At 39.9% G+C, this 24,319-nt stretch overlaps 1 protein-coding gene across 2 annotated transcripts in view; it reads right to left on the bottom strand.

Moving 5' to 3' along the window:
* The window catches only part of LOC149449356 (citron Rho-interacting kinase-like), a 201,808-nt gene that overhangs the window by 11,348 nt on the left and 166,141 nt on the right, over nucleotides 1–24,319 (bottom strand). For both annotated transcript variants that reach the window (XM_089693340.1, XM_089693341.1), the window contains exons 32-41: nucleotides 22,793–22,930; nucleotides 22,479–22,659; nucleotides 17,275–17,366; nucleotides 16,885–16,989; nucleotides 16,558–16,727; nucleotides 12,157–12,237; nucleotides 10,212–10,347; nucleotides 9,566–9,705; nucleotides 5,731–5,823; nucleotides 1,298–1,406 (exon numbers count right to left, since the gene is read on the bottom strand). In XM_089693340.1, coding sequence (XP_089549466.1) covers nucleotides 1,298–1,406; nucleotides 5,731–5,823; nucleotides 9,566–9,705; nucleotides 10,212–10,347; nucleotides 12,157–12,237; nucleotides 16,558–16,727; nucleotides 16,885–16,989; nucleotides 17,275–17,366; nucleotides 22,479–22,659; nucleotides 22,793–22,930 — 1,245 coding nt within the window. The remainder of the gene's footprint in view (nucleotides 1–1,297; nucleotides 1,407–5,730; nucleotides 5,824–9,565; nucleotides 9,706–10,211; nucleotides 10,348–12,156; nucleotides 12,238–16,557; nucleotides 16,728–16,884; nucleotides 16,990–17,274; nucleotides 17,367–22,478; nucleotides 22,660–22,792; nucleotides 22,931–24,319) is intronic.

The following is a 24,319-nucleotide window of genomic DNA, read 5'->3' as shown; positions in this document are numbered from 1 at the left end:
CCCATCAGATTATCACCTACTCTCCTCTCCTTTAGGCGCACCCTGAAAACCCATCTCTTCAGGGAAGCCTACCCCACCCCCTGCTAACTTGCCGACCTCCTCCACTCTTCCTACCACTCCATCCCCCACAGCTATCTCCTCCTGTACCACTATCCCCTCCCTCCTAGATTGTGAGCTCGAAAGAGCAGGGCCCTCAATCCCCTCATGTTTTGCATTCTATTGGTATTGTTCTGTCACGTGTTCTGTCCCCCTTTGTAATGAACAGCGCTGAGCGAACTATTGGCGCTTTATAAATACTGTATAATAATAATAATATTACAATACTGTTGTTTGGCTATCATTAACCAGAAGAGGTATTAGAACCTATCCACTCTATCCAAAATCAAAACGATCTGCATTTAGTTATTTTTTAGCTGAATGAGTGGGTTTTGAGTCTTAAACAAACCTGTCAAGATTGCATATATAATTACTATGTTATGAATGCTGATTGGCTCCATATCAGTAACAGAGACAACAGCTGTCAGGCACAGCGCAATCTGACAGCTATCAGCAGGCTTCTGTGCACGCTGCCAGCTATCAAACAAGGTACAGAGATTAATGTTCTTTCAGCACAGGGAAATGTTCTGAGAAATATTATTCCACAGATTACAGTCAGAAAGGGTTAAATACTTTGGTCTTAAACTTTTTGCTACATATATTTTTAATGTCAGAGCTGTTTAGATGTATAAATATAACATTAGAAATTCTGTCTCTAGTTCTAAAGATGGGCGGGCTGCCAATATGGAAATGAGCTGACCTTATAAAACTGGAATTTTGCAGACTTTGTAGATGGCACCATGTAATAGGTACCCTCAGGTTCTTTGTTTCAGTAGCCAGGGTTCCACAATATCCTGGACCATATTTTCTGGTTCCACTTCTTCTGCCTCCCAAGCCTCAAAAGTGGCCAGTGGAACACCTCCCCACACTAACCTACTGTACATATTTCTCTAATCAAAAGTTTCTAAAAATTCAGACCAGCGTTAGGTTAATCTAAAATATTCAATTCACTGCCTTTCAATGTAACAGAAAAGCCAGAGGTCGCAGCTCTATGTCTGACATTCTTATTGACCATTCAGCACAAAGAAGAGTGCAAACAATTTTTACCCATGTCTTTCAAGATACATTAAATTTGACTAGATAACTATGGTTGAAGACAGACATCCTGAGTTGAGCTACACAGTAAATTTAACCAGAAGACCATTCGTTCTGTCATTGTATATGTCTTTATATTGCCTCAATGAAAACATCCATATCTCACCTTCAAGAGTGTATTGCTTCATCTCGATCTCATAGAATTTATTGGTTCCAATGATGATGCTGTAGCCAGTAAAATAAATACAGCTGCATGGTTCGGACGTCTCAATTTCCTATAAAACATGAATCCATTTCAGAGATTTATTAAACTTTCTGACAAAGTATATTGAAAATCTAATATAAAATGTAAAAATGACAATCTTTGACTCTTTATTTGGGTTTCCAGTGTCATACAGTATATAAACAGTGATATTTTCTTTTAACTAGATTATGTGCGCTATAAGGTCAGATCCACCCATGAGTCCCAGAATTTATCATGATTTATGCTCATAAAAGCAAATAAGCTTATAATGGGATTATGTAGAAGAGGCTTTAGAAGTTTACCTATATTCCCAATTTTAACACATGCACTGTGAACACATTAGGAAACAAAAAACAATAAAGACAAATTCTGAACAGAAGGGTAATTACTAGAGAGCAATCCCACAAAAGGGATAGGAAAGAGTTATTTAATGTGATTCTCTTCATTGTACACAATCATTGTTCGGTACGTGGGGTATAAATAATGCATCTGGATCAGCCTGTCTCTAGAGCCTATAACTGTATCCAAATACTTTTTAGCCCCCCCCCCTGCAACCATTCCTCTGAAGACAGCAGGAAAGAATCACACTTCCATTTGACCCAAATCTTGATTGTGCTGGATGATTAAGATTCTATGAATAAAGATTAAATATAAGTAGTTTAGTATTCAGGTTAATAAACACCTTTTCGGTGGCTATATTTGTTAAAGCATTATTAAACTCAAAAATAAAAATGTAATGCTGGTTGAACTTGTGTCTCTTTTCAACCTAACTATGTAACATATTGCAGTTTATCAATCCTTAAATGCAGTGGCTGCATAATTTTTTTTTCTTAGGCTTTTTTCCATTATTTTCAACTGGTGATACAGCCAGCAAGTCTGATTTTTTAACTTCCTTTAACAGACCAGGTATGTGTATTTTATAAGCCAACTGTTGGATATTTCCAAGAGGTGGTTTCACCTTCCACAGGCATCGAAGCATACCGCCTTCCCTCGCCACATACGATTGAAAAGTAACTCCCTATTTTAAACTATTTATAAATGTTTTATATGAAGTTACTTTTTTCTCAATTCTTTAATGTATGTTCCTTAATCTATGACAATTAAATCTGTGATACCCTGAATGCCGAAAGGTATCTCACTATGCTGCAAGATGAAATCTGGCCAGTTGTCAACACCTGGGAGAATATCGAAGACTTGATTTTTATGCAAGATGTTGCTCCTCCACATTTTGCTATTATTGTTCATGAATGGCTGAATGAACATTTTCCTGGGAGATGGTTGGGTCGACGTGGTCCGCATGAGTGGCCGGCCAGAAGCCCTGATTTAACACCCTGCGACTTTTTTTCTTTGGGGTTGGTTGAAGGAACAAGTTTACTCTACGAAACCAAAGACTTTAGAAGAACTTGAAGGGCGCCTACGAGAAGTTATTTCTGCCATTCCACAAGAGTTCCTGCAAAGATCAGTTGATGCGATTCCCGAGCGGCTTCAGAAGCTGCAGGGGAATGCTGGTGCACATATCAAATTTTAAATAAAACTCCATGTTATGTGTGTTCTTCTCATATTAATGTTTTGTAAAAATAATGATTAAAAAATAACTTATAAGATTTTTAAAATAAGGAGTTGCTTTTCAAATCACACTGTATTCCAAGATTCTAACGTCCCATCTGCAGTTCCAGGACAGCATTGGCAGGAGTTGCAGGGTAGGATGGAAGGAACTCACTGAATATTTGTTCACTAATCCTCCCACTGGTGAATGAACCATGAAGCAACGTGTATTACATCACTAACTGGTTCAGAGATATCGTTCCCTGGGAGCATTGGCTGAGGAAAGAGCTAATGGAACACGACCTATGCTCCATTAGCTTCAGTGGACTGTGGGGTCAAACAGACTACTGATGTATCAGTAAAGAGAGCCTGTCACAAGTTAAATATTCTATGTTGCTATTTCTCCCCTATGCGATGGCGTTATGTCGGAACAAATGTTTAAGAAGTTAAAGTAAAATAAAAAAAAAAACATCTCTTAAAACCCCACCCACAAGTACAGACGCATTGGGTGTGGCTACATACGAGAATGACAATTGGACTACATGCTGCTGTGAATGCCAAAGCTAGAGTAATAATTTTGGGTCATTATTAACAGTTAACTCTAAACTGATTACCTGAAAGGGTTTTTAAAAGGTCACCTCAAGTGACATAAATGACAAATGCAGGTGAACAACATCCCTTGTGATAGCATGAGCTGTGACATGTCCTCTTTTGGAGAGATCGGGGGTCCATTAGACCACAGATGTTTCCTCTGGCCTCTAGAACATCGGATCAAACTGAGATCCCTTTCATGGATTGTGTGAGAAAGATACTCTTCCTTCTCATAAAATTCTTGGTGATGTCATCCAGGGTAGAATCAAAAGAGCCACTTTCCCTGGAAGAGTAAATCGTCCAAGGCTTTCTTAGATGTCTCGATTACAGACCACCACTTAAGCCAGAGAAATCACTGGAGCACCACAGCCAAGACTGCTTGGAAAGCAATGGAGCTGCATCTGCAAACATAGAGCGGGCGACCGTTTCTGCATTCCTGTCCACGGGATCCCTAAACGAAGGCGATTCCTCCACTGGTATCATGGCTCCCTTGTTCAACATAGAGATGAGAGGGTCAATAACAGGAGAGGACCACTTTTTCAGAAGGGCTTCCTTAAAGGGGTAACACCCAAAAAACATTTTGGGACTACAAAAGTACACTTCAGGTGTTCCCAATATTTGTAAATAAATGTAGTAAAATAGTTAGGATAAGGAAAAAGACCCAGAAAAAAACCTAAATTTTTAAACGTTTCCTGCACCAAGGTAACAAGTGCGACCAACAACACCTTTTGTGGCAGAGGATCGGGGACAGTGTCCTCTGGGTCTGCAGGAATAGTGGGACCCACTGCATCCAAGCCGGACTCTGGCTCAAAAATCATCCAAGGTGGAAGCAGGGGGCATCGCTTCTTACTCACCTTGCACCCGAAAGCCACTTCAACTTGGGAAATAAATGGCTTAAGGACTGTCAACGGTGCATGTAAGGGAATGGAGGACCCTGAAGACCCTGCCACCTTCAGGAGCGGGTCTGGAGGTGATGTGTGCTCCTCAGACTCCATGTGCAAACTCCCCCCTCCCCCCCTTAACCCAGGTACTGCTGGGAGCCAATGCCCATGGAGAGAAAGAGCAAGAAAAAAAATGGGCTGCTGCAGACAGAGGGGGACCCCAGCTGGCAAAACTGAACCAGGGCCTCCTGGGTTGCAGTGCTGTGAAGCATGTCCACTACAAAGATAGGGAAGGCCTTGTGGAGGAGTGCACCTAGCTGGTCCTGAGCCAATGGGAGACGCAGACCCCACACACATAGGCCCTGTAATTAAAGGGCTGCAAAAATGGCCCCCATCACTTGGCTACACAAACATAACCAGCAGCAATAAAATGGCTGCCCATTGGAGAAAACCAGAGCAGACTTGAACAAGGAAAGGTCCCCTATAAACGGGCCATTGAGCCTGTCCCCACCAAAATGGCAGCCAAAACCAGCCCAGCCAAAATAACCACCACATATCCATGCAGGCCCTTCAAAAAGACCAATGTGGCTAAAACAAGATGGCCTCAGGCCACTAGCACATCAAATAGCAGGTGCCACCGGAGAGATAGGGGAGTGGTCCCAGAGCCAGCCCACAGACAGGATGAAGCACCACTTGCCCATGCCAGGACATCCACATGTCAACAGAAGTGGAGAGAGGAGGGGGAACTGGATATAGGCAACCCCTGGAGGAAGAGACCCCGCAGAGCTGACCACCACAAGGTGTACCTGCAGCCTGCCACTGCGCCTGAGGAATGTGCGTGGGTGTGTAAGGGGGGGGGGGGGTGTCCCTGTTAACTCGCTGACAGCGGCATTCTATCACAGTCAACCTTGCACATGGCTACGAGTCTGCATGCGCTCACTGACCAGGCTGGGGTGATTACTGGATTGTCAAGATCTAGAAAAAAGGAAAAAAAAGAAAAAGGGGGGGGGGGGGCAATATGGAACCACATGTCCAAGCAGGGAGCTAGGTCCATACTTCGTACACTAGGCAAAACTAAAAAAAAAAAAAAAATAATCAGTGTATAGCAGAGAGGGGCTGACTATCCAAGCACATGTCCGAGGCAGAGAGGGGCTGACTATCAGTTAAGATTGACACCATAGGTGGTGCTGTGTTCTTTTTTTTCTGCCTAGAGTTTTACTCCTGAAGGTGGCGCTATAACCCGACAGTCAGAATTAAAAAAAAGTGTTCTTCAATGAATGCAAGAGAAACTGCTCTGGCAGCAAAAGGGTTAAAGGAAATTGAAAAAGGCATACATACCTTTCTAATGCAGAACTTGTTAAGGCTTTCATTATATCGCAGTATGACAACTTTATTTACCATAGCTGCACAAATGCACAAGCCATTCTCAATCTAGAAAATAAAACAAAAATACTCTTATTAAAAAGGACAACATAAGCAACATATCAGGCAATACTTTTAATGTATATGTAAAATGCAGCACAATTATGATCTACTTCACATATATAAATACAAATATGCTCAGTGATAATTAATAAAAAGAACCTTTCTTTATATAATAATCTCAAAAATCCAAAATCTATAATTTTTCAAATTAAAGTCCAATTTCAAATTAAAGTCCAATAAATAAATAAATACGTGTAGTCCAAAAATTGATTCAAGTGTAAAAAACTCTCCGCTGCTTGCAAAACCTTGATTACCTCAAAAAAACAAAAAAATATACATAGTGCATTATCCTTTATAAATAAAAATTTACATATAAAATCAATCCAATAATATTCACCCAAGTGAAAACACGTGTATATATCAAACCACATACACATGCGATATACTGTGCAAAACCATGCATGTGAAACACTCTACTGTGCTAAAAACTCATGACACAGTGCGCACTTCTATCAGGGTAAGGAATGAATACCCTTACCAATGTTCAAAGCAATTTATGTTTTTGATCTCAATCCACAGAGATTGTCTGGTGATATAAATCCTTTAAAAGATGTCCTCAGGGTTTGCTTTGATCCTATGATATTGTATGGATCCTTCCACCCTAGCAACTGAGATATGCTTCCACCATATACGCCAGCCAGATACCCATACTCCAAGATGGCCGCCACTCTACTACGGTATTCTCGTATGCGTCTGACGTCACCTCCCTTTGACGCGTTTCGTCATTGGACGTAATCATAAAGGGTCCAATGACGAAACGCGTCAAAGGGAGGTGACGTCAGACGCATACGAGAATACCGGAAGTAGAGTGGCGGCCATCTTGGAAAGGGCAAAATATCGGCTGTGACTTGCGATTAGGACTCTCCTGGATTCCGGATGGCAGACAGGTCTTTATATGCTATGTGCGATGAAAGATATTTTTAATGTAAGCAGGATAATTAAAAGCTTTGGATCTTAGTATGTGGCAGTATCACGCTATGATTTGTTCCTTGTATATGGGTATCTGGCTGGCGTATATGGTGGAAGCATATCTCAGTTGCTAGGGTGGAAGGATCCATACAATATCATAGGATCAAAGCAAACCCTGAGGACATCTTTTAAAGGATTTATATCACCAGACAATCTCTGTGGATTGAGATCAAAAACATAAATTGCTTTGAACATTGGTAAGGGTATTCATTCCTTACCCTGATAGAAGTGCGCACTGTGTCATGAGTTTTTAGCACAGTAGAGTGTTTCACATGCATGGTTTTGCACAGTATATCGCATGTGTATGTGGTTTGATATATACACGTGTTTGCACTTGGGTGAATATTATTGGATTGATTTTATATGTAAATTTTTATTTATAAAGGATAATGCACTATGTATATTTTTTTGTTTTTTTGAGGTAATCAAGGTTTTGCAAGCAGCGGAGAGTTTTTTACACTTGAATCAATTTTTGGACTACACGTATTTATTTATTTATTGGACTTTAATTTGAAATTGGACTTTAATTTGAAAAATTATAGATTTTGGATTTTTGAGATTATTATATAAAGAAAGGTTCTTTTTATTAATTATCACTGAGCATATTTGTATTTATATTTGTACACCTCTAAGGGTAGAGGTGAAGTGTGCTTATAAAGAGTTGGGGAAAATTAGTGATTTACATTTATTACTTCACATATATATTGACCTTGCATTGTGGTTTTGTTTCAGCAAGCTCCTTAAATTCCAATGCAATGAAGTATCAGGCTGCATGCACATGTCTTAATACTCCCATTTATGCTCGTTCTTTCTGGCAGGAGATGGCAGAAAAATGTAGCGTAAAAACATATTGGTGTGTATTACGCTTATTTATGGGCATATGACATGTAGACATACATACACTCACCCACTATATTAGGTATAGCTGTTCAATTGTTTGGTAACACAAATTGCTAATCAGCCAATCACATGGCAGCAACTCAATGCATTTAGGCATGTAGCTGTGGTGAAGATGACTTGCAGAAGTTAAACCGGACATCAGAATGGGGCAGAAAGGGGATTTAAGTGACTGAACGTGGCATGATGGTTGGTGCCAGACAGGCTGATGTCAGAAACTGCTGATCTACTGGGATTTTCACACACAACCATCTCTAGGGTTTACAGAGAATGGTATGAAAAAGAGAAAATATCCAGTGAGCGGCAGTTGTGTGGACAAAATGCCTAGCTGATGTCAGAGGAGAATGGGCAGACTAGTTGCTGCGACATTCTGATGGTAGGGTCATAATTTGGCATAAACAACATGAAAGCATGGATCCATCCTGTCCTGGTTCAGGTTGGTGGTGCAAGGTTGTGGGGGATATTTTCCTGGCAAATTGACACAATGGAGGAGCGGCATTCAGGGTCATTAAAAAAAAAAAAGTAAAATGCCTCTTAAAACTGTTTTTTTTTCCCCACCAGAGGCGCTTGTATAGGAAACTTGAATTATCAATACAAACCAAGCCATATCTCAAAGAACGTAAAATACATAAACAATGTGATAGCCCTAGTAAATGATCACCCAGGACAAAGATGGCACCATTCTTCTGCAGAGAAAAGCAGATGAAGGCATTGTAAACAGTAGTAATGTGGTTTTCCTGCATTTATTAATAAATTTAAGTGCTACACTTACACAACGTTAGTATGCCTGCACTTAATAATGAAAAACAAATCTGATGATAGATTCACTAGCACAGAGCAGCCCCAAATCTCCTATTCTTAGGTTCCCTGCCAAAGCTCCTGGCTCCTTCTCTTGTGCGTATACCCCTCTATTGTGCGGGCTCCATCCTGAGCAACACTGTCTGTATCCATAGACGCAGACAGCGTGGCTTGGCCCCATCCACTTGTCACAGGATTTGGCTGACAACAGTCCAATGACTCTTGCTGCCTCAGCAAAACCTGTGAGAGCAGGGGGAGAACACTAAGCCACTGCAGACAGGCATTCAAGTGAGGACTTGGGTAACTATAAGGGGGGTGAGGGGGCGATACTGATAACCCATACATTTTTTACCTTAATGCAGGGAATGCATTAAGGTAAAAAAATAAAGCTTTAAACTTTAAAGTAGTATTAAACACACTAAGTTTTTTTGAATTACTGCATTCTAACTAACAGGGAAATATTCCCCAGTACATTATTTACAGCATTTTTATGTGCAAACACTTACATTTTGTACTCCTCAATGCTACTGGTTCCAGATTGCTACTTCACTGAGCTTCTACTGTAGCACGGGGAATCTCCTGCTTCAGAACTCCATGCATCAAGATTCTTCCCACCCAGCCTCCGCTCTATCTCTGCACATGTGTGCCCACCTAATAGTGTCAGGTGGTCTTCTGCATATGAACTAAACGTCTCATGATTACTCCTGCCCATGCCTGCTCTTTAGGCATCAGGAGTCCTCCTTTGCTCAGATCATACTACACTTGCTTGTCTGCTGTAATAGTGGTTCCTCTTCGCAAATTTTTATATTCCCTACCAGGAGTGTGCATGTCAGGATGGCTCCAGGAACGGCATTGGAGCCACCTACAGGCTGAAAAATCAAGGGCATAGTTTTATTTGAAGGCTGTCCCGCAAACAATGCAGAGTCAAAAGCAACAATAAAATACTAAGAGGTATGGTGCTACATGTACAATTTGCTACTGAGGGTTTAATAACTTACGTTTTCTGAAACAATGGAACACTCACCTTTCCTGCTGCAAACAGATGACACCCTTTAACAGCCTCAAATACTGTGAGCGCTATCTCAGTCTGAGCTGGCAGATGTGCTTGGGCCAAGGACTGCTTCACTTTCTTCACATCGATCAGACACAAAGCACGTTCCTCTCCTTAAATCACACATAAGACCACTCAACATTTGTAATATTTTGAAAATATCGAAAATATGAATTACATTATGTTGTGTTCTTAAGTTACTCATTTATTTAATCATAACAGACATTTTTCTACTCAGCAGTAAAACAATGATCTCTAAAATCTGATTGTAGTTATTAACAGAAAACTCTCTATTAATCTACTTTTTTTCAGTTATTTTACCTATGATGGCAGCAAATTCCAAAAGCATAAAGCACAGGAATGCAAAAGAAAATATTAACAGTAGAATTCACTAGTTCACATTGATACAAACCAATGGAAATGTAGAAGCAGGTGACACAGCTTGGTAGGTCTGGAGCGCCTCCAAAAGAACTCAAAAGCATCTTCTGATCTTAACATCAATCTGACTTCAAACTTACTGCATCTGCCCATCTACAAAAGCTCTTAAATAGCCCTTGTGATTTACATCACCCTTATGGCCATATTGCCTGCCTCTTTATATTACCAATGATTATATTACCTGCTATTAGTAGGAGTTTATCCAGCTCTTTAACAATATGAACCTGAAACACGGCCCCAACTCCTGGGATATGAGTTAGAGAATTCTTTAGCACATTCAGAGCATACAAGCCCTCTTCTGCACCAACTAGAACAATCTGTAAGAAAAAAAAAAGTATACAATCTTCACCTCTAAATGCCCTAAACCCCCACTACCTATACGTAGCCATTTTATATTTAAAAATTTAAGTTGACTTTTTAGTATATGATGCAGCTGCTGGTGGGCCAGTTCACAGTTTTCTGTTTATAGTGTCATGTGAATTACCCAATGTAAGCAATGGATTAGGTCAAAATCTTGTTGCATGCTAATGCATAAAAACCTCACTTATCCTCTATACTGTGCTTCCATGTGTAGTTTTCTATAGAAAGGTTAGGGGTTAGAACCAATGTCTGGAAGAAAGAGAAGTCAACTTCCTAAATTCAAGAGCAGAGGGTTAACCAAATCAGGTAAGTCCTTATCCTTCAGGAACTGAACTTTAATGGCCGGGCCTTCAGGGCCTTTAAAGCCGCCTGGGCTACTTTGTTGCGACTCTGTAGAGCAGATCAGGAAATTTGGTTAAACTAATCCAAATTAGTCACTAGAGCATTTATTGCAAATGGTAGAGGATCCCAGGACCTGAAGACCTGCCTGTTTGGAACTTTTCCTGTGGAAGGAAGACCCTAAACAGTCCACTCCCATGCTTGGATGCTACAGTCCTGGAGTCAACCAAACCTCTGCCTATACCTAAGAGTAGTGGGTTTACTGGTGTCCTCTTTCAAGGTAGATCTCACCTAACATTCTTGCTGTATGATACAAGAAGGCTCAGTCACTGGACCACCACTCATGATGAACACCAAGACCAGGCTTTCCTTGACCTGGTAGGTCATGAGCCCACACCAGGGGTTGGGGAAATGTTTCCTCCCCTCCAGCTGGTCTAGAAGGTTCTCGAGATGGATGCTAGCATGTTTGGTGAGGAGAAGTCCTGGACACCCTTGCGATGTAAGGGATTTGGCTGCCGGAGGAATTCTGGCTCCCGATCAACATTCTCAAACTCAGAGCATTTGAGTTATCTCTTCAGCACTGGACCTCTCACTTGCAAAGTCACCCAAATGGGATTCAGTCGACCCAATGCCACTGAAGTGGTTTACATGAACTGCCAAGGAGGCACCAGAAGTCTCACAGCTCAAAGAGTAGCCGATCAGATTGTAGAGTGGGTGGAAATGCATATTTCAGCCCTGTCTGCCATACACATTCCAGACGTGTACAACTGGCAAGCAGACTACCTCAGTCATCAAAGTCTGGACTCGGAGGAAAAGTCTCCATACCCAAGGGTGTTTCAAGAACTCCGTCAAAAGGTAGGAGATGCTGGGCATGGAACCCATGGCTTCCAAATTCAGCAATAAGCTTACAACGTTTATCTTCAGGTCCTGGGAACCTCTACCCTTTGCAATATATTTGGATCAGTTTTACCAATTTCTTTCTCACCTGCTCCACAAAGTCTCCCTGAATAACTCTGGGTGTCTCCCTGGCCAATGGAAGTCACTATAGTCTTTCTGTAACTTGGAAAGCCTTTGGCAATCTTTTTATAACCCAGAACTCTTGTGTAACATGGCAGTTGTAAAAGTGGGTGTTAGGTAGGGTTGGGTAGAAAATGCAACTGGATTCAAAAGCAGGTTGTGGGAATGGCATTTGCAGGCTGAGTCAGCGTGGGTCTGAAGAACAGGACCCACACAGATCTCTGCACACATTTTAAGAAATGGCACACTATGGCTCCAAGTAGCAATAAATCAATTACAGTAAAAAAGTAACACAGGAACCAACAGGTAACACAGTTCTACAAAAATATTTTGCTTATTTTTTATTGTCTGAAATCATCTGACACATTTACCCTGCAATAGAGAGGATAGATTACTGTGCAACTCCTTACCTGCTCTGTGAGAGGTATAGTGCAGTTTATATCTAGACGGTCTTCTCCTTCCAGTTTCAAAAGGGAATTTCCAAGCAGTTTCTATGTAATGCACATAAAAGAAAACAATCATTCATACGGTCAAGATGCAGAATATTCCACTGAATGGAGCTTAATTCCAGTCTCATGGCAACTTTCCCTGCTTCTAGCAGATGCTGTACCCATACAGGTCTATCTTGGATACTCAAGCAACTCTATCTGATCTAAAGGTGCATACAGCTGCCCTTCAGAACAGTAGAAAGGGGGCTCTGAAGTGAGTGAATGTATTATCCTAGGGCTTACTTTATCCCCTCCTTTAAGACTGCTGAGAGAAGACCTGATTTCAAATGCTCAGCACCTCCTACATTCTTTCCCAAACTTTATCCCCAACCAGCCCTTCGACTTCACCATCATTTAAATAACTTGAAAAAAAAAAAAAGATATAAAAAAAAAAAAGGAGATATAGTTTATGCTATTCACAAAATCACATTCAATCTACAGGGAAGGCACAAAGTGACAGTGACACAAGGAGAGTGTGTAAAAACACTGGTCAGTGTAACAAAAACAAAATGCAATCACAACAGACTTGTGTCAGCGGTGCACATAGGAATATTTACCTTTTCTACTACCTCCAATACACTCATCCTGATACCATGAAAAGAGCAACACAAAGTTACATACTAATCCTGTATGAAGGAGGTTATGCAGTCATGTATATTAGTATTATGTTTTTTGAGGGAATGTAGACACTGTTTGCAATTAATTTTTGAAAGGTTGTTCAAAAGATATTGCCACTTAGAGAACAGTTAGCAATTTTTGAAAGCAGGTTGTGTAAAAGGGCCAAACCCTAAAGATTGCACATAAACTGTCATTAAAGCTGACAGCAAACAGCTAAATACACATTTGAGACAAAATAAGGGAACCGATTTACCTGCCACAGGATTTTCAATTCTCTGCAGCAAGACATGTGACACAAACACCGTACCAGACAGCACAGCATGGTCCAAATACAGCACTATTGAAGGACCTGGACAATGAAGCAGTAGCAACACACCGGTGAGCTCATTTGATTTCTCTATTTTCCTGTCAGCATTCATGTGCAGCAAAGCGGGACTGGTTCTTTGTGCTAAGTGCAGAAATGTTACCAGCACACCAAGGATTTCTAAAAATGGATCCAAAGCTTTATTTCATAGTCACATGTATGCTTGGTGTGCTGGAGACACTTCTTCATTTGAATTGTCTATGGTTCCCAGCCTGTGGTCAACATGTGTGTTGGGAATATTGCATTTGGTTCCTTGTGCTAACATAGCTCCCTTCCCAAGTCTGAGCACTGGTAAACTGGGGATTACAGTAGGCCATTATAAATTCATTTTAAGGTACTTACATTTGTTACACTTAAAATGACATTTCATAGGTTGTTTAAAACAGAATTGTAAATCGAAACAAAAACGAGAAGCGCACCAACCTTGGTTACCTCAGTAACCAAAGTAATCATAGCTCTGATGAAGAAGGGATGCCCTTCGAAACGCGTCAGCTGTACTGAGTATCTACCCCCATGATGGGATCCGCGCTGGCTCTTTATCTTTCAGGTCCCTTTGAGGACTTACATGCCTGAGTTTATTCGCGGTTTGTGAGTATTATTTTATAATGAATAAACTTTGGTTACTGAGGTAATGCGCAAGGTTGGTGCGCTTCTCGTTTTTGTTTCGATTTGCAGTATTGGTCGGGCTTCCCCAGCCTTATTTGGAGCTGCACAACTCTACATGCATTGGTGGTCGATCTTTCCAGGTCTGTTTCCATCTATTCGCCACCTGCCTGGGTCCTTGAGTGCAGGAGATTTCGCTTATGATCTAAAACAGAATTGTGACCAAAGCATTTTAGGCCATACTTTACTTGTGGGTCACAAGAGTGCACTTACTTTTGCTCTCCTGTGACCTGGAGTCAGCTTATAGTAGGCTATTGCCTGGAAGGATCCTGACCATATTGTCAGGATCCACCCAGCTGCCTGATGGCTGGCTTTGGCTCTCTTTATATAATTGAGATCTGGAGCCAACTGCGTTTACCCTTCTCCAGCGCAGTGTTCCAGTGAGCGCTGGAGGGATAGAGCAGAAAGGGGTAACTGAAAGGGGTCACTGCTCTCTGCTCGGAGCACACTGAGATCTTAACGGTCAGAGGTCATGCGATCACTCAGTCTGTGGTCCTAAAGTGAATATGTGTGTTTGGTTTTTTTTTTTATAACCCCAAACTTCTCCTTTAATAAAAATATGACTGAATTAATTTTTCTGTGTTTCTGAAATACAAGAATTATGTACTGTATGATACCATCTAGCTGGCTGCAAGAAGCACCATTTTATTGTTTTCAAAAGCAATGTCCAAAATCGAATATATCAAGCAGTTGTTTCGTTTAGATACCACATCATACAGTTCATGCTTGCATGGATGATGGCAGGTTCAGTTTTTCTAAGACTTTGAAACTCTTAGCTCTTAGCCCTGAAAGTCTTATTCCTAGCAGGGAGTTCTCACACTGTTCAACTAGATTGCACCACTAATCCTATCTGCTTAAAGTAACTCTGTCATTAGAGTAGTATGGAGGCTGCTACTGCACACCTAATCAAATTCTGGATGCCTTGCTGTGTATGACTTTACTGCGTTTCAATCACAGTCCTGCAACAAGCATGCTGTATATGAGTGCCTCTATACTTGCAGCAACTTGGAAAACACTGAAGTCCGAGTATCAGAATGACAGACAGGGAACTAGCATTCTTGAAAGAGTTCAGTAACTGAAGCCTTTGGACAATGTCCATTTAAGGATCTGTAACTTAAAGGGGAACCAAATCCACCAATTTAAATATTTATTATATATTCAAGGTATTCCTTGAATGATAAACTGTTACTAATGTGCTTATGTTAACCCTCAACCAGATTGTCAAGCCATCAAATAGTTGGTGTCATTGCTGATCACATGTGGAGCCCCACACCAACTGCAAATCAAACAAAAGCTAAGATGGCAGTTTTGTTGGCTGTAAAGGATAAGAGTATTTCGTTCAACTTTAATCTCAAATGTTCCACCCTGTAAAGAATTCATCCACAGTCTTCAAAAAGGTAGCTTAGCTTTAGCTGAAGCATTGATGTCACTCACTGTTGGATTTTCAGGTTAGTACTGCTAGGGATCGGTCCTAAAACTGAGCAGAAATTGTTATAGCCAATTCCTTCTTAAAACAGTATTTGCAATAGTGTCCAAATGATATGGTTGAAGGGAAAAGCTGTTTATCAAAATAATAACTGTGAAACTTTTTCCTAACAAGTCAAACAAAACAAAGTAACGAAAACAAACATATGAAAAGACGAAGGTTAGCACTAGGCAGCGTCAAGAATGTACTATATATTTCAGTGTTCCATAAAATGTGGCTGTAATGGGATTTTTTGTGCATATTTTATTGACCTCATTATGTTGCAGATTCCATATTTATACACCCACATCACTGTCAAATTAAATCTCATACTACCAGTAACTATATAAAGTTAGACCCTTGTTGCCCACCCTGCAGCCATTTGGCACTTCTGTCTGCAGGGGTAAAGGGCTGCACAATTAGTTTGTGTATTCCTTACAGATGTACCTACTATTATTATCTGGGAACAATTCTATTAGACTGGCTTCTAATACCTAAATGGTTTAGTTTATTTTTTTTCACACTTACTTTTTTCTGTACTGTCCACCCATTTCCTCTTTTTATGCTTTTTCTCTCTAAACTTTTATAATGGATCTTGCTAAAGATCAAATGAGGCATGAAAGCGTTTTTAACTGGACTCTAGGGAGCTCAACTGTGGAAGCATTGATTTGTAAAGGGGTTGTGTGTGGTACACTGCTATTATACTATGCATAAAGCCTGACAAAGATTTAAGTTATTCTGAAAGCCTGTATTGGTAATAACTTAAATTAGCCATTAAAAGGTATCACTTAAACTCCCAACTTATTGCATTATTCAATGGATAACACAGTACAACCCTCTACAATTTCTGTAGTTTCTCTTTTGTAACTCTTGGACAATTAGATACACATTTATTGACATTTTTAGAAATAAATCATATATTTGGAATAAATTGCCACCTTGGGTAGTGGAATGTGTCAACCTAATCAACGTGAGACTATTGCCAAATTGCCTATATATTTTGCAAAGTATGCCTACTAAAATTCTACTGATTGGTTTTAGTGTTCTTAATTCTGTAATATCCAACTTTATTTAGGTGAATCTATGCATAAACGTATGTTTTTTGGGAATGAATATGTCTTATATATTTGTATAAGGCATTTTTGTTATAGGATTAATGGCCATTAAACTGAATTGTACAGAAATCTAGCTTTGAGGAACTCCTACCACTTACCGCATCAGCTTCTGCCTTTTCCCTGGACACTCTCCCACCAGCAACCACAGACTCCAAGGTGGTGACCCAGCGCTGCTTGTCAGGAAAACTGGGTGCTAACAAATACAGTGTACGCCCAGGCCAGCAGGTGGTATGGGGATGAGACTCCACCTTCATCACATATGGTACATCTATTCAAGAGGAAAATAAATAACTGCATACAAAAACTGACTGGTAATTAAAAAAACAAAACTACTGTATATATGGAATTTATGCACTAAATATGCAAGACATAGAATGGACAAGCAAATAAATATATGAATATTTCCTGCAGTGATGGATACTCACCTGATTTGGCTGTATTAACAAGTTCTGTAGATCCTACAGCTCCATGAACTGTGACATCACCATCCGGAAGACAAAGTTCAAACTCCTCAGATGGTCTCTGGCTGCCTATATGCAGTAAATATATTTCTCAACATTCATGTGTTAACATTACAGAATTTTAATGCAAGTAGCCTCAAGCTATGCAATACATAATAAAATATTAAAATACAAATAAAATGTACTAATAAAACTTAAATGGAAATATTGTCACTTGGAAGAACTAACTCATTTACATAATTTTAGACTATGCTTAACAGTCATAAGAGTGAGGATTACATAAGGCACTCCAGCTTCAGACACTTAGAATGAACAGACCCTACCCACAGTGAAAAAAAAAGTATCAAGACATACCTTCTTTTACTTCAGAATCATATAATAAAATCTTTGTTCCCTCTAGAACAACATATTTTCGGTCCCAGCCTTGCTGCCCACGTTTATTGTTTCTAAAAAGTAAGGGAGACAGTCAAAATTTTCTGCATTCTTGTCAAAGAAACCTTTCTCTATAACCAGGCTAACTCTAAACCACCTATTTAGGATTTTTTTCAACCTTGAGAGTTTTTTTTTTTTTACACTTCATTGTCATAATATTAAGCCTAGGTTTACACTGATGAAGTGCAATTGTGATCTGATTTTCAAGTGCAGCTGCAGTGCGACTTGATGCGATTTTACCATGGTTTAGATACTGCTGCAATTTCTGTGGTGGACAATGGATACTCATATCTTTAATTACATAAATAAAGGCTTCATCTTCCTGCTTTTTCTCTACTGTGTGGTGGTTAGCTGTTGTATCCAGTCTGCACTTGGCCATGGTAGCAATTGCTACTGCTACAGCTGCAGCCTCATTTGAAAAGGAGAACAGTGAGAGGAAGAGAAAGCATAGATACTGGGTCCATCCAGTGATTGCATATAGGGGGAATAGAGATCAGTTCTGGGTCATACAAATATACTGTAACCTCCATGCACGAGGAAAAGTTCAATTACTGGCCCATGTCTTTGAATAGTTGAGTACATATGCATAACCTCATTTGACACTTTTCAAAATGTGCATGTGCAAAGTGATGTTGTGTGTTGTAGGTTTTGATCTCTATTTTTGTGTGTTTGCAGCCAGCATCCTACCAAATAATTGTTTCAATTGCAAAAAGGCACAAAACGCTGTAGCCACTGTGAGCCTGCACCCGCATCTAATGACACACATTTCTCAATTCCAGTTGCAGGAATTCACACTCTTACAACTGCAATGCAAACTATATTTTCTCTCACTATTAACACACACATGCGTGCACGCACACACGCGCGTGTGTGGTCCAGAAGAGGAGAGACTGGGGAAGAAAACATGCTGGAATCGTATGACAAAAGGGTGGGGACCTGCGATTTGAAAGCAATCCCATTGAAGTCTATGAACCACAGTCGGACTGCATCGCACCAAAATAGCACAGGACCCTTACACAAAGTCGGATCATAGTCGCACTGCATAAATTTGAAATGGCTCCATAGGAACCAATGTTATTTCTCTTTTCGTGCAATAGGAACGATCCAAGATGCATCTGAAACTACATCAGTGTGAACCATGGCTATAGGTACAAACAGGGATATTATACAACGGTAAAAAGGGATATTGTAATGATTTATGACTTATTGTATTTAACCCTTTTTTAAGTGTCTAAACTGATGTTTTAATTAATTTTATTTTAACAAAAGATCTTTACGAATTTTTCATTCAACAAAGTAGTCACCTTTTGCATATAAAAAAAACAATCACACTTGCAGCATTCTTTCTACAATGGAAATCAAATATGGTTCAGAATGATTTACCTTTGCTTTTAAAACCAAAAGTAAAACCCCTGGTACCTCTGGCCGGCAAGCGGAATGACATCGTGGATATTTTCGGTTTTGACTAGTACTGAATGCCGATCCCTGCAGTTATTTTATGAGTACCATTTAGTGCAATAAACATGGAACCTTTTACGACTACAGTATGAGCTCCTGTCCTGCTTCCTCCTTTATTTCTCTGATAATTGCTGGGTGCAGGGGAGCCTGAGAGATGGTGTGCATACTGGCTTGAGATCCTTTTCTTCCTATTATTGGTTGGACACTGTTGGGCTAAAAAAATATCATAGATGTTTTGACAATGAACCCTGTTTTGATCTCATAGCAGTGAGATACTCCATTCTGGTAAGCAGCAGTGAAGCACTGGGGTGCACAGTGTGGCTGCAGTGGTGCACTGAAGCTGTTTTACATAACTTCACAGTGGAATAACCGGAAGAGTTCCTTAGACTATCTATATAATGTGTTGCAACCATTAATATATTTGGAAATCATACTTACACATATATAAAAATATTTTATACTGGTTTATATTTGCACACCTATTTTTCTGTACATATGTGTATCCATTTAAGTATTTAGATGTTGTAGTGTGCAGCTTTACATTTCTTTTACACTAAGAGCTTTTTTTTTTTTTTTAATGCAATAGAGACAAAATCTTTTAAAAGCGACACTACTTTCGTTGAGATAATGGTGACAGCCAGGGAATCCCTTTCTGTTTTGGCTATGGGACAAGAAGTTAAAGGAAATCTCAACAATGGGACACAGATGGCAAATAAAAACTGACATGGATTATAACTTTCCCTTACACTATCCAAAATGAAAAAACTAGCGCTGAAGGTAAAACTTAACTCTGGAGATTAGGTTGGTCGTTCTATCATTTAAACTCTACCATTCTTTCCTTCTGAAGAGGCTCAGACAAAGGATGCATGTTTTGGGTTAATATCTTGCAGGGTGAATCTCTAACCAACTATGTATATACTAGCGGGCATTTGCATAGAGCTGCATAATTCTGTGGTAGGTCATTTGATTCAGGGTGCTAGTGCATGACATAGGCTCTAGATACAGCAAATGAGCACAAACCATTACGCTTCAAACATAACTATGTTTGACTGTTGGTATCACACACTTTGGCCTTTTTTTCCCTACTTGTACAAAATCCCTACATGATAAACCAAAGAGTCCAAGTTTTGAATCACTGGCCCACAAGTCCATTTTCAAATCTTCAGTAGTCCACTGGTGGTTAATTCCCCATTCAGACAAGTCTCTTTTTCTAATTTTGCCATTTTTAGCAATGACTTTCTTACGGTCACTCAAACATCCAATCCTACAGCTCAAAGTATTATCTTTGACAATTAAAAGTGAGGTTTGCATACTTTGACCACTGTTAAGCTATTTATCCTCCTAGGTGTCAATCATGCAAGCTGTTGACCTCCAAAGCTTGTCTTCTGATTGTTTTGTGGCTTTGGATCTACTAGACCTGTTCCTTTCAGAGTTTACTCCAGTTTCTAAATGTTTTTTGATGGTGTATGACACTGTACTCACTGGGCTTTCTTTGTAACCTTTCAGGGTTATAATATTCAGTCTGTTCTCAGTTAATTGCATTTTCTCATTTTGAAAGCAATATACTAACTTCTGCATTGCATATTTTCCAAATAATGCCTTAAAGGGTGTAGTGTCACAGTTTGTTTCAACACTGTTTTTAAGTAGAGTGATTTATTGTTTTCTGTGTCCCCACTGGTGGTGACACAGAAAGAACACTGACCTAATATAGTCACAAGCATCCCTGTGCCTCTTTGTGTTTGTGCAGCTGTGGGACAGGAAAAGCCTGAGTCATAGCTATGTTGGTGGCAGTGGGCAGCAGTGACCGCTTTTTTCTAGGGTTGGTCCGAAATAAAGAACAAACCCATGCTCTTCCTTTGTAGGAAACATTAGCAGTGGGAGGAGGATGAATAATTGCTTTTCTGTGAGCTTGAGCCATTAAGATCTTAATCCCACTTTAACCTCCCTAGCAGTCTGATTATGTCCATATTTCTATGCTCAAAGCGGTACATTTTGTTGCATGGAAATATTATTTATTTATTTCAGGTACTTATATAGCGTCATCAATTTACGCAGCGCTTTTTACATATATATTATACATTCACATCAGTCCCTAACCCTCAAGGAGCGTACAATCTAAGGTCCCTAACTTACATTCATACATACACATACTAGGGCCAATATAGACAGGATCCAATTAACCTACCAGTATGTCTTAGACCCTAGAGAATGACATTGGCAAATGTTGCAATTTTTTATGCCACATGGGATTTGTGCAGCAGTTTTTCAAGGATTTTTTAGGAAATAATACACTTTCGCGAATTAAAAAAAAAAACCCACAAGAGTTACCCCAATTTTTTTTAAATATAAAAGAGGATGTTATGGTGAGTAAATAGATATCTAACATGCCACGCTTTAAAATTCCGCATGCTTGTAGAATGGGAACAAACTACAGTACTTAAAAATCTCCATAGGCGACGCTTTTACATTTTTTACAGGTTACCTGTTTAGAGTTACAGAGGAGGTCTAATGTTAGTATTACTCTCGCTCTAACGCTCGTAGTGATACCTCACATGTATGCTGCGAACACCGTTTACATATGTGTGCGTGATTTACATATGCGGTTGCTTGTGCACGTGAGCATGGTGGAATGGGGCGCTTAAAAATTATTTATTTTTACAATGTTCTTTTAATTTTTTTTTATCAAGTTTTTTCCTATAACAAGAAATGTAAACATCCCTTGTAATAGAAATATGCATGATAGGCCCTCTTCAAGAAGCGGCTTGGGGTCAAAAAGACCCCAAACCTCTTCTTTACCTTTAAAAGCAAAAGATCCCCCAAAATTTTTTTTTTAGAACGTATGCTTTAAAAAAGAAAAAAAAATAGTTTACTTTCGCCGATGACCGGATGTAATGTCATGACGCCGCTCCGGTCCTCCATCATGATAGAAGTGATCAAAGACCATAGAGTCTTTCATATCGCCGCCATCTTGAGGAGGTCGCACCGTCCGATCATTTCTCGGGCCGCCCGGCGTTAACTGTAAGCCCGAGAAACACTGGTGAGCGGCAGGAGGAGTGGTTGGGGGAGGACACGTTCCCTTCCGCCGCTATGGAAAGCGATCCAGCAGCTCAAGAGAGCAGCTTCATGAGAAAGCTGGCCGTCCACTGAACAAAATGGTAGCAGGGTTATGGCTGATTCTTCAGCCATAACCCTGGTAACCCACTTGAAAGCCGCAACGTTTATATACGTATTGCAGTCGTCAAGTGGTTATACATGCTTTTTATAGCAGGAGGTAAGGAGTTCCTGGAATACATGTGAAATGTTGCTGACAGCTTCAACTCCAAAAAAAAAAAAAAAATCATATGCAAATTGTAATATTTATCTAACAAAAAATAAATATTTTTAACATTTTTGTTATTTAGTTCTGCCAAGACACAAATAAAGTATAGAAAATATGTTCTAAATTACATTTAAAATATATTATTCTATTTTTTATTTATTGCATATATTATTGTTAGAACAAACAGCTTGCTCAGTACTTGGAGGGAGACAATACAGTTACAATTCACCAAAAAAATCAGATAGCCCTGCTCGTAGAGCTTACCCTGATATTTCATAATCAGTTGTTCATTCCTAGGCAGAGCTAGAGCTCTAAATATTGATCTGCATGCATGCAGTGTATTTTATACCTTGGTATCTTCATCCAGCCTTCCAGTCGCACAGAACCGTTTACATCCTTCATCTGCATCCCTGGGGAGTTCATTTTCTCTCTGCAGAAGGCCTCGTTGAAATGTGAAGCATATTCTGCAGGAAGGCCACACGTAGCTGGGAGGCAGGAGGAACACTTTGGGTGACACATGACCTGACATTCTTACAGAAAAACAAACAGAAATGCAGGTTAACAAATCTGCCCAGCAAGTAACTAGATGGGTCCACACACCGAGACAGCTGCCCTCATTAGCATGGTATATGACACAGCAATCTCATTTGAAGAGTGACTTACCTAAACATTTTGCACCTTGTCGCCCAAAGTGCACAGTATCCAAACACACAGAACATTTGGCTGCTCGCATTGTGAGCCCAACATTAAATCTGTGAGGGATATTATGATGCATTCGTTCCTTAAGGCGGCGGCTAAACTCTAAAGAAAATAAGAAAATAAAGTATAAATATGCAGTTATAAAAAGCTGCATATATTTGTAGTTTTACAGTATCAGAAGATATATTTCCATGACCAGTGAGAATTATGATCATGGGTCAGTTTTTAACTGATTTGGTTTAAAAGGGTCTGTCAAATAATATGTAAATACCTACCTACATTGTTAGAATCTATCTCTAGAACAATTTAGGCATGCCTGCTGGCATTATTTGACACTACATGGCCCAATACTGTGGTTTAAAAGCATACAAAGCCCTACCTATCTCTCTTTTTTCAATAATCTGAAGGTCTACAAACCCCTTTTATTTACCGGTTTATAACTAGGGTATTCAGTCTCAAAACACACCCACCATAGGCTCCTTCCTTCCTGTCCCTTACATATACAAAGTTTGACTGGTTAGTCATAGTAGCGGCATGAGATGGCACACTCATGTATAATAGGATTTTTGTGCATGCTATAAAATCCTTTTTTAGAGTCCACTGAGGAACACAGAGAGACTGGTAGGCGACCCAGGGTAACACTCCTACTACCAGCATGCCTCAGTTTTGTAGCAAAGCATAATCAACAGCATGTTCATAAACATTGGGCAGGACCTGTGATTCTCAATAAACTCTAAGAAATAGCTTTTACATTAAGTACAAAAATCTAATTGTCTTTCCCATTCATTGATAGACACAGAAAGTCTTAAACTTTTAAGACATCTACAAGCAATGTAAAGGATAGAAACCACAGCAAACAAATGTGAACAGGCCCAAGAAAAAAAACAAAAAAACTGGGGACTGCCACCGAAGTTTGGGAGAGCTGCCGAAAGCTGGCATCAGATGGGCTGAAATAGCCACCTGGTAGAACTTGAAGGTGTTAACAGAAGACTAGGTAGCAGCCTTGCAAATCTGAGAAAAAGTTGTCTAATACCATAGTAGAATGTGCCTTGACAGGAAAACGTGAAACCCAATCCTTGAGGCCATAGGCTTGGATGAAGGTTTCTCTGAGACATCTAGACATTATAGAACGATATGCCTACAAGAACTACTACTTTCTAATAGAAATTGAAGAGAGGAATGTCTCTATTGTGTTCAAATGGCATTTTCTGAAGTACAAAGGGTACTAGATTCAGATCCCACAAAGAATAAACAGGGGCAGCTACATGGGAGACCCCCTCTACAAAGATCTCAATTAGAAAGTAAGAGTTCAACAGTCTCTGAAACAAAACAGACAGGCCAGAAACCTAACCCTTGATACTGCTAACAGTCAAATACTGGGCCATGCCCAGCTGCAGGAAGGAGAGGAATTGTCCCCATGGAGATACTCTGAAAGTGGAACCCCCAAGAGTCACAACAAGTGAAGTATGCCTTCCACTTCCGACGAAAGAC

Source organism: Staurois parvus, unplaced genomic scaffold, assembly GCF_062004578.1.
Source record: "Staurois parvus isolate SC_StPar_1 unplaced genomic scaffold, SC_StPar_1.0 ptg000626l, whole genome shotgun sequence".
NCBI classification, from domain to species: Eukaryota; Metazoa; Chordata; class Amphibia; order Anura; family Ranidae; genus Staurois; species Staurois parvus.
Note: the sequence above shows the minus strand (reverse complement) of the source record. Positions and strands in the feature narration are given on the sequence as shown.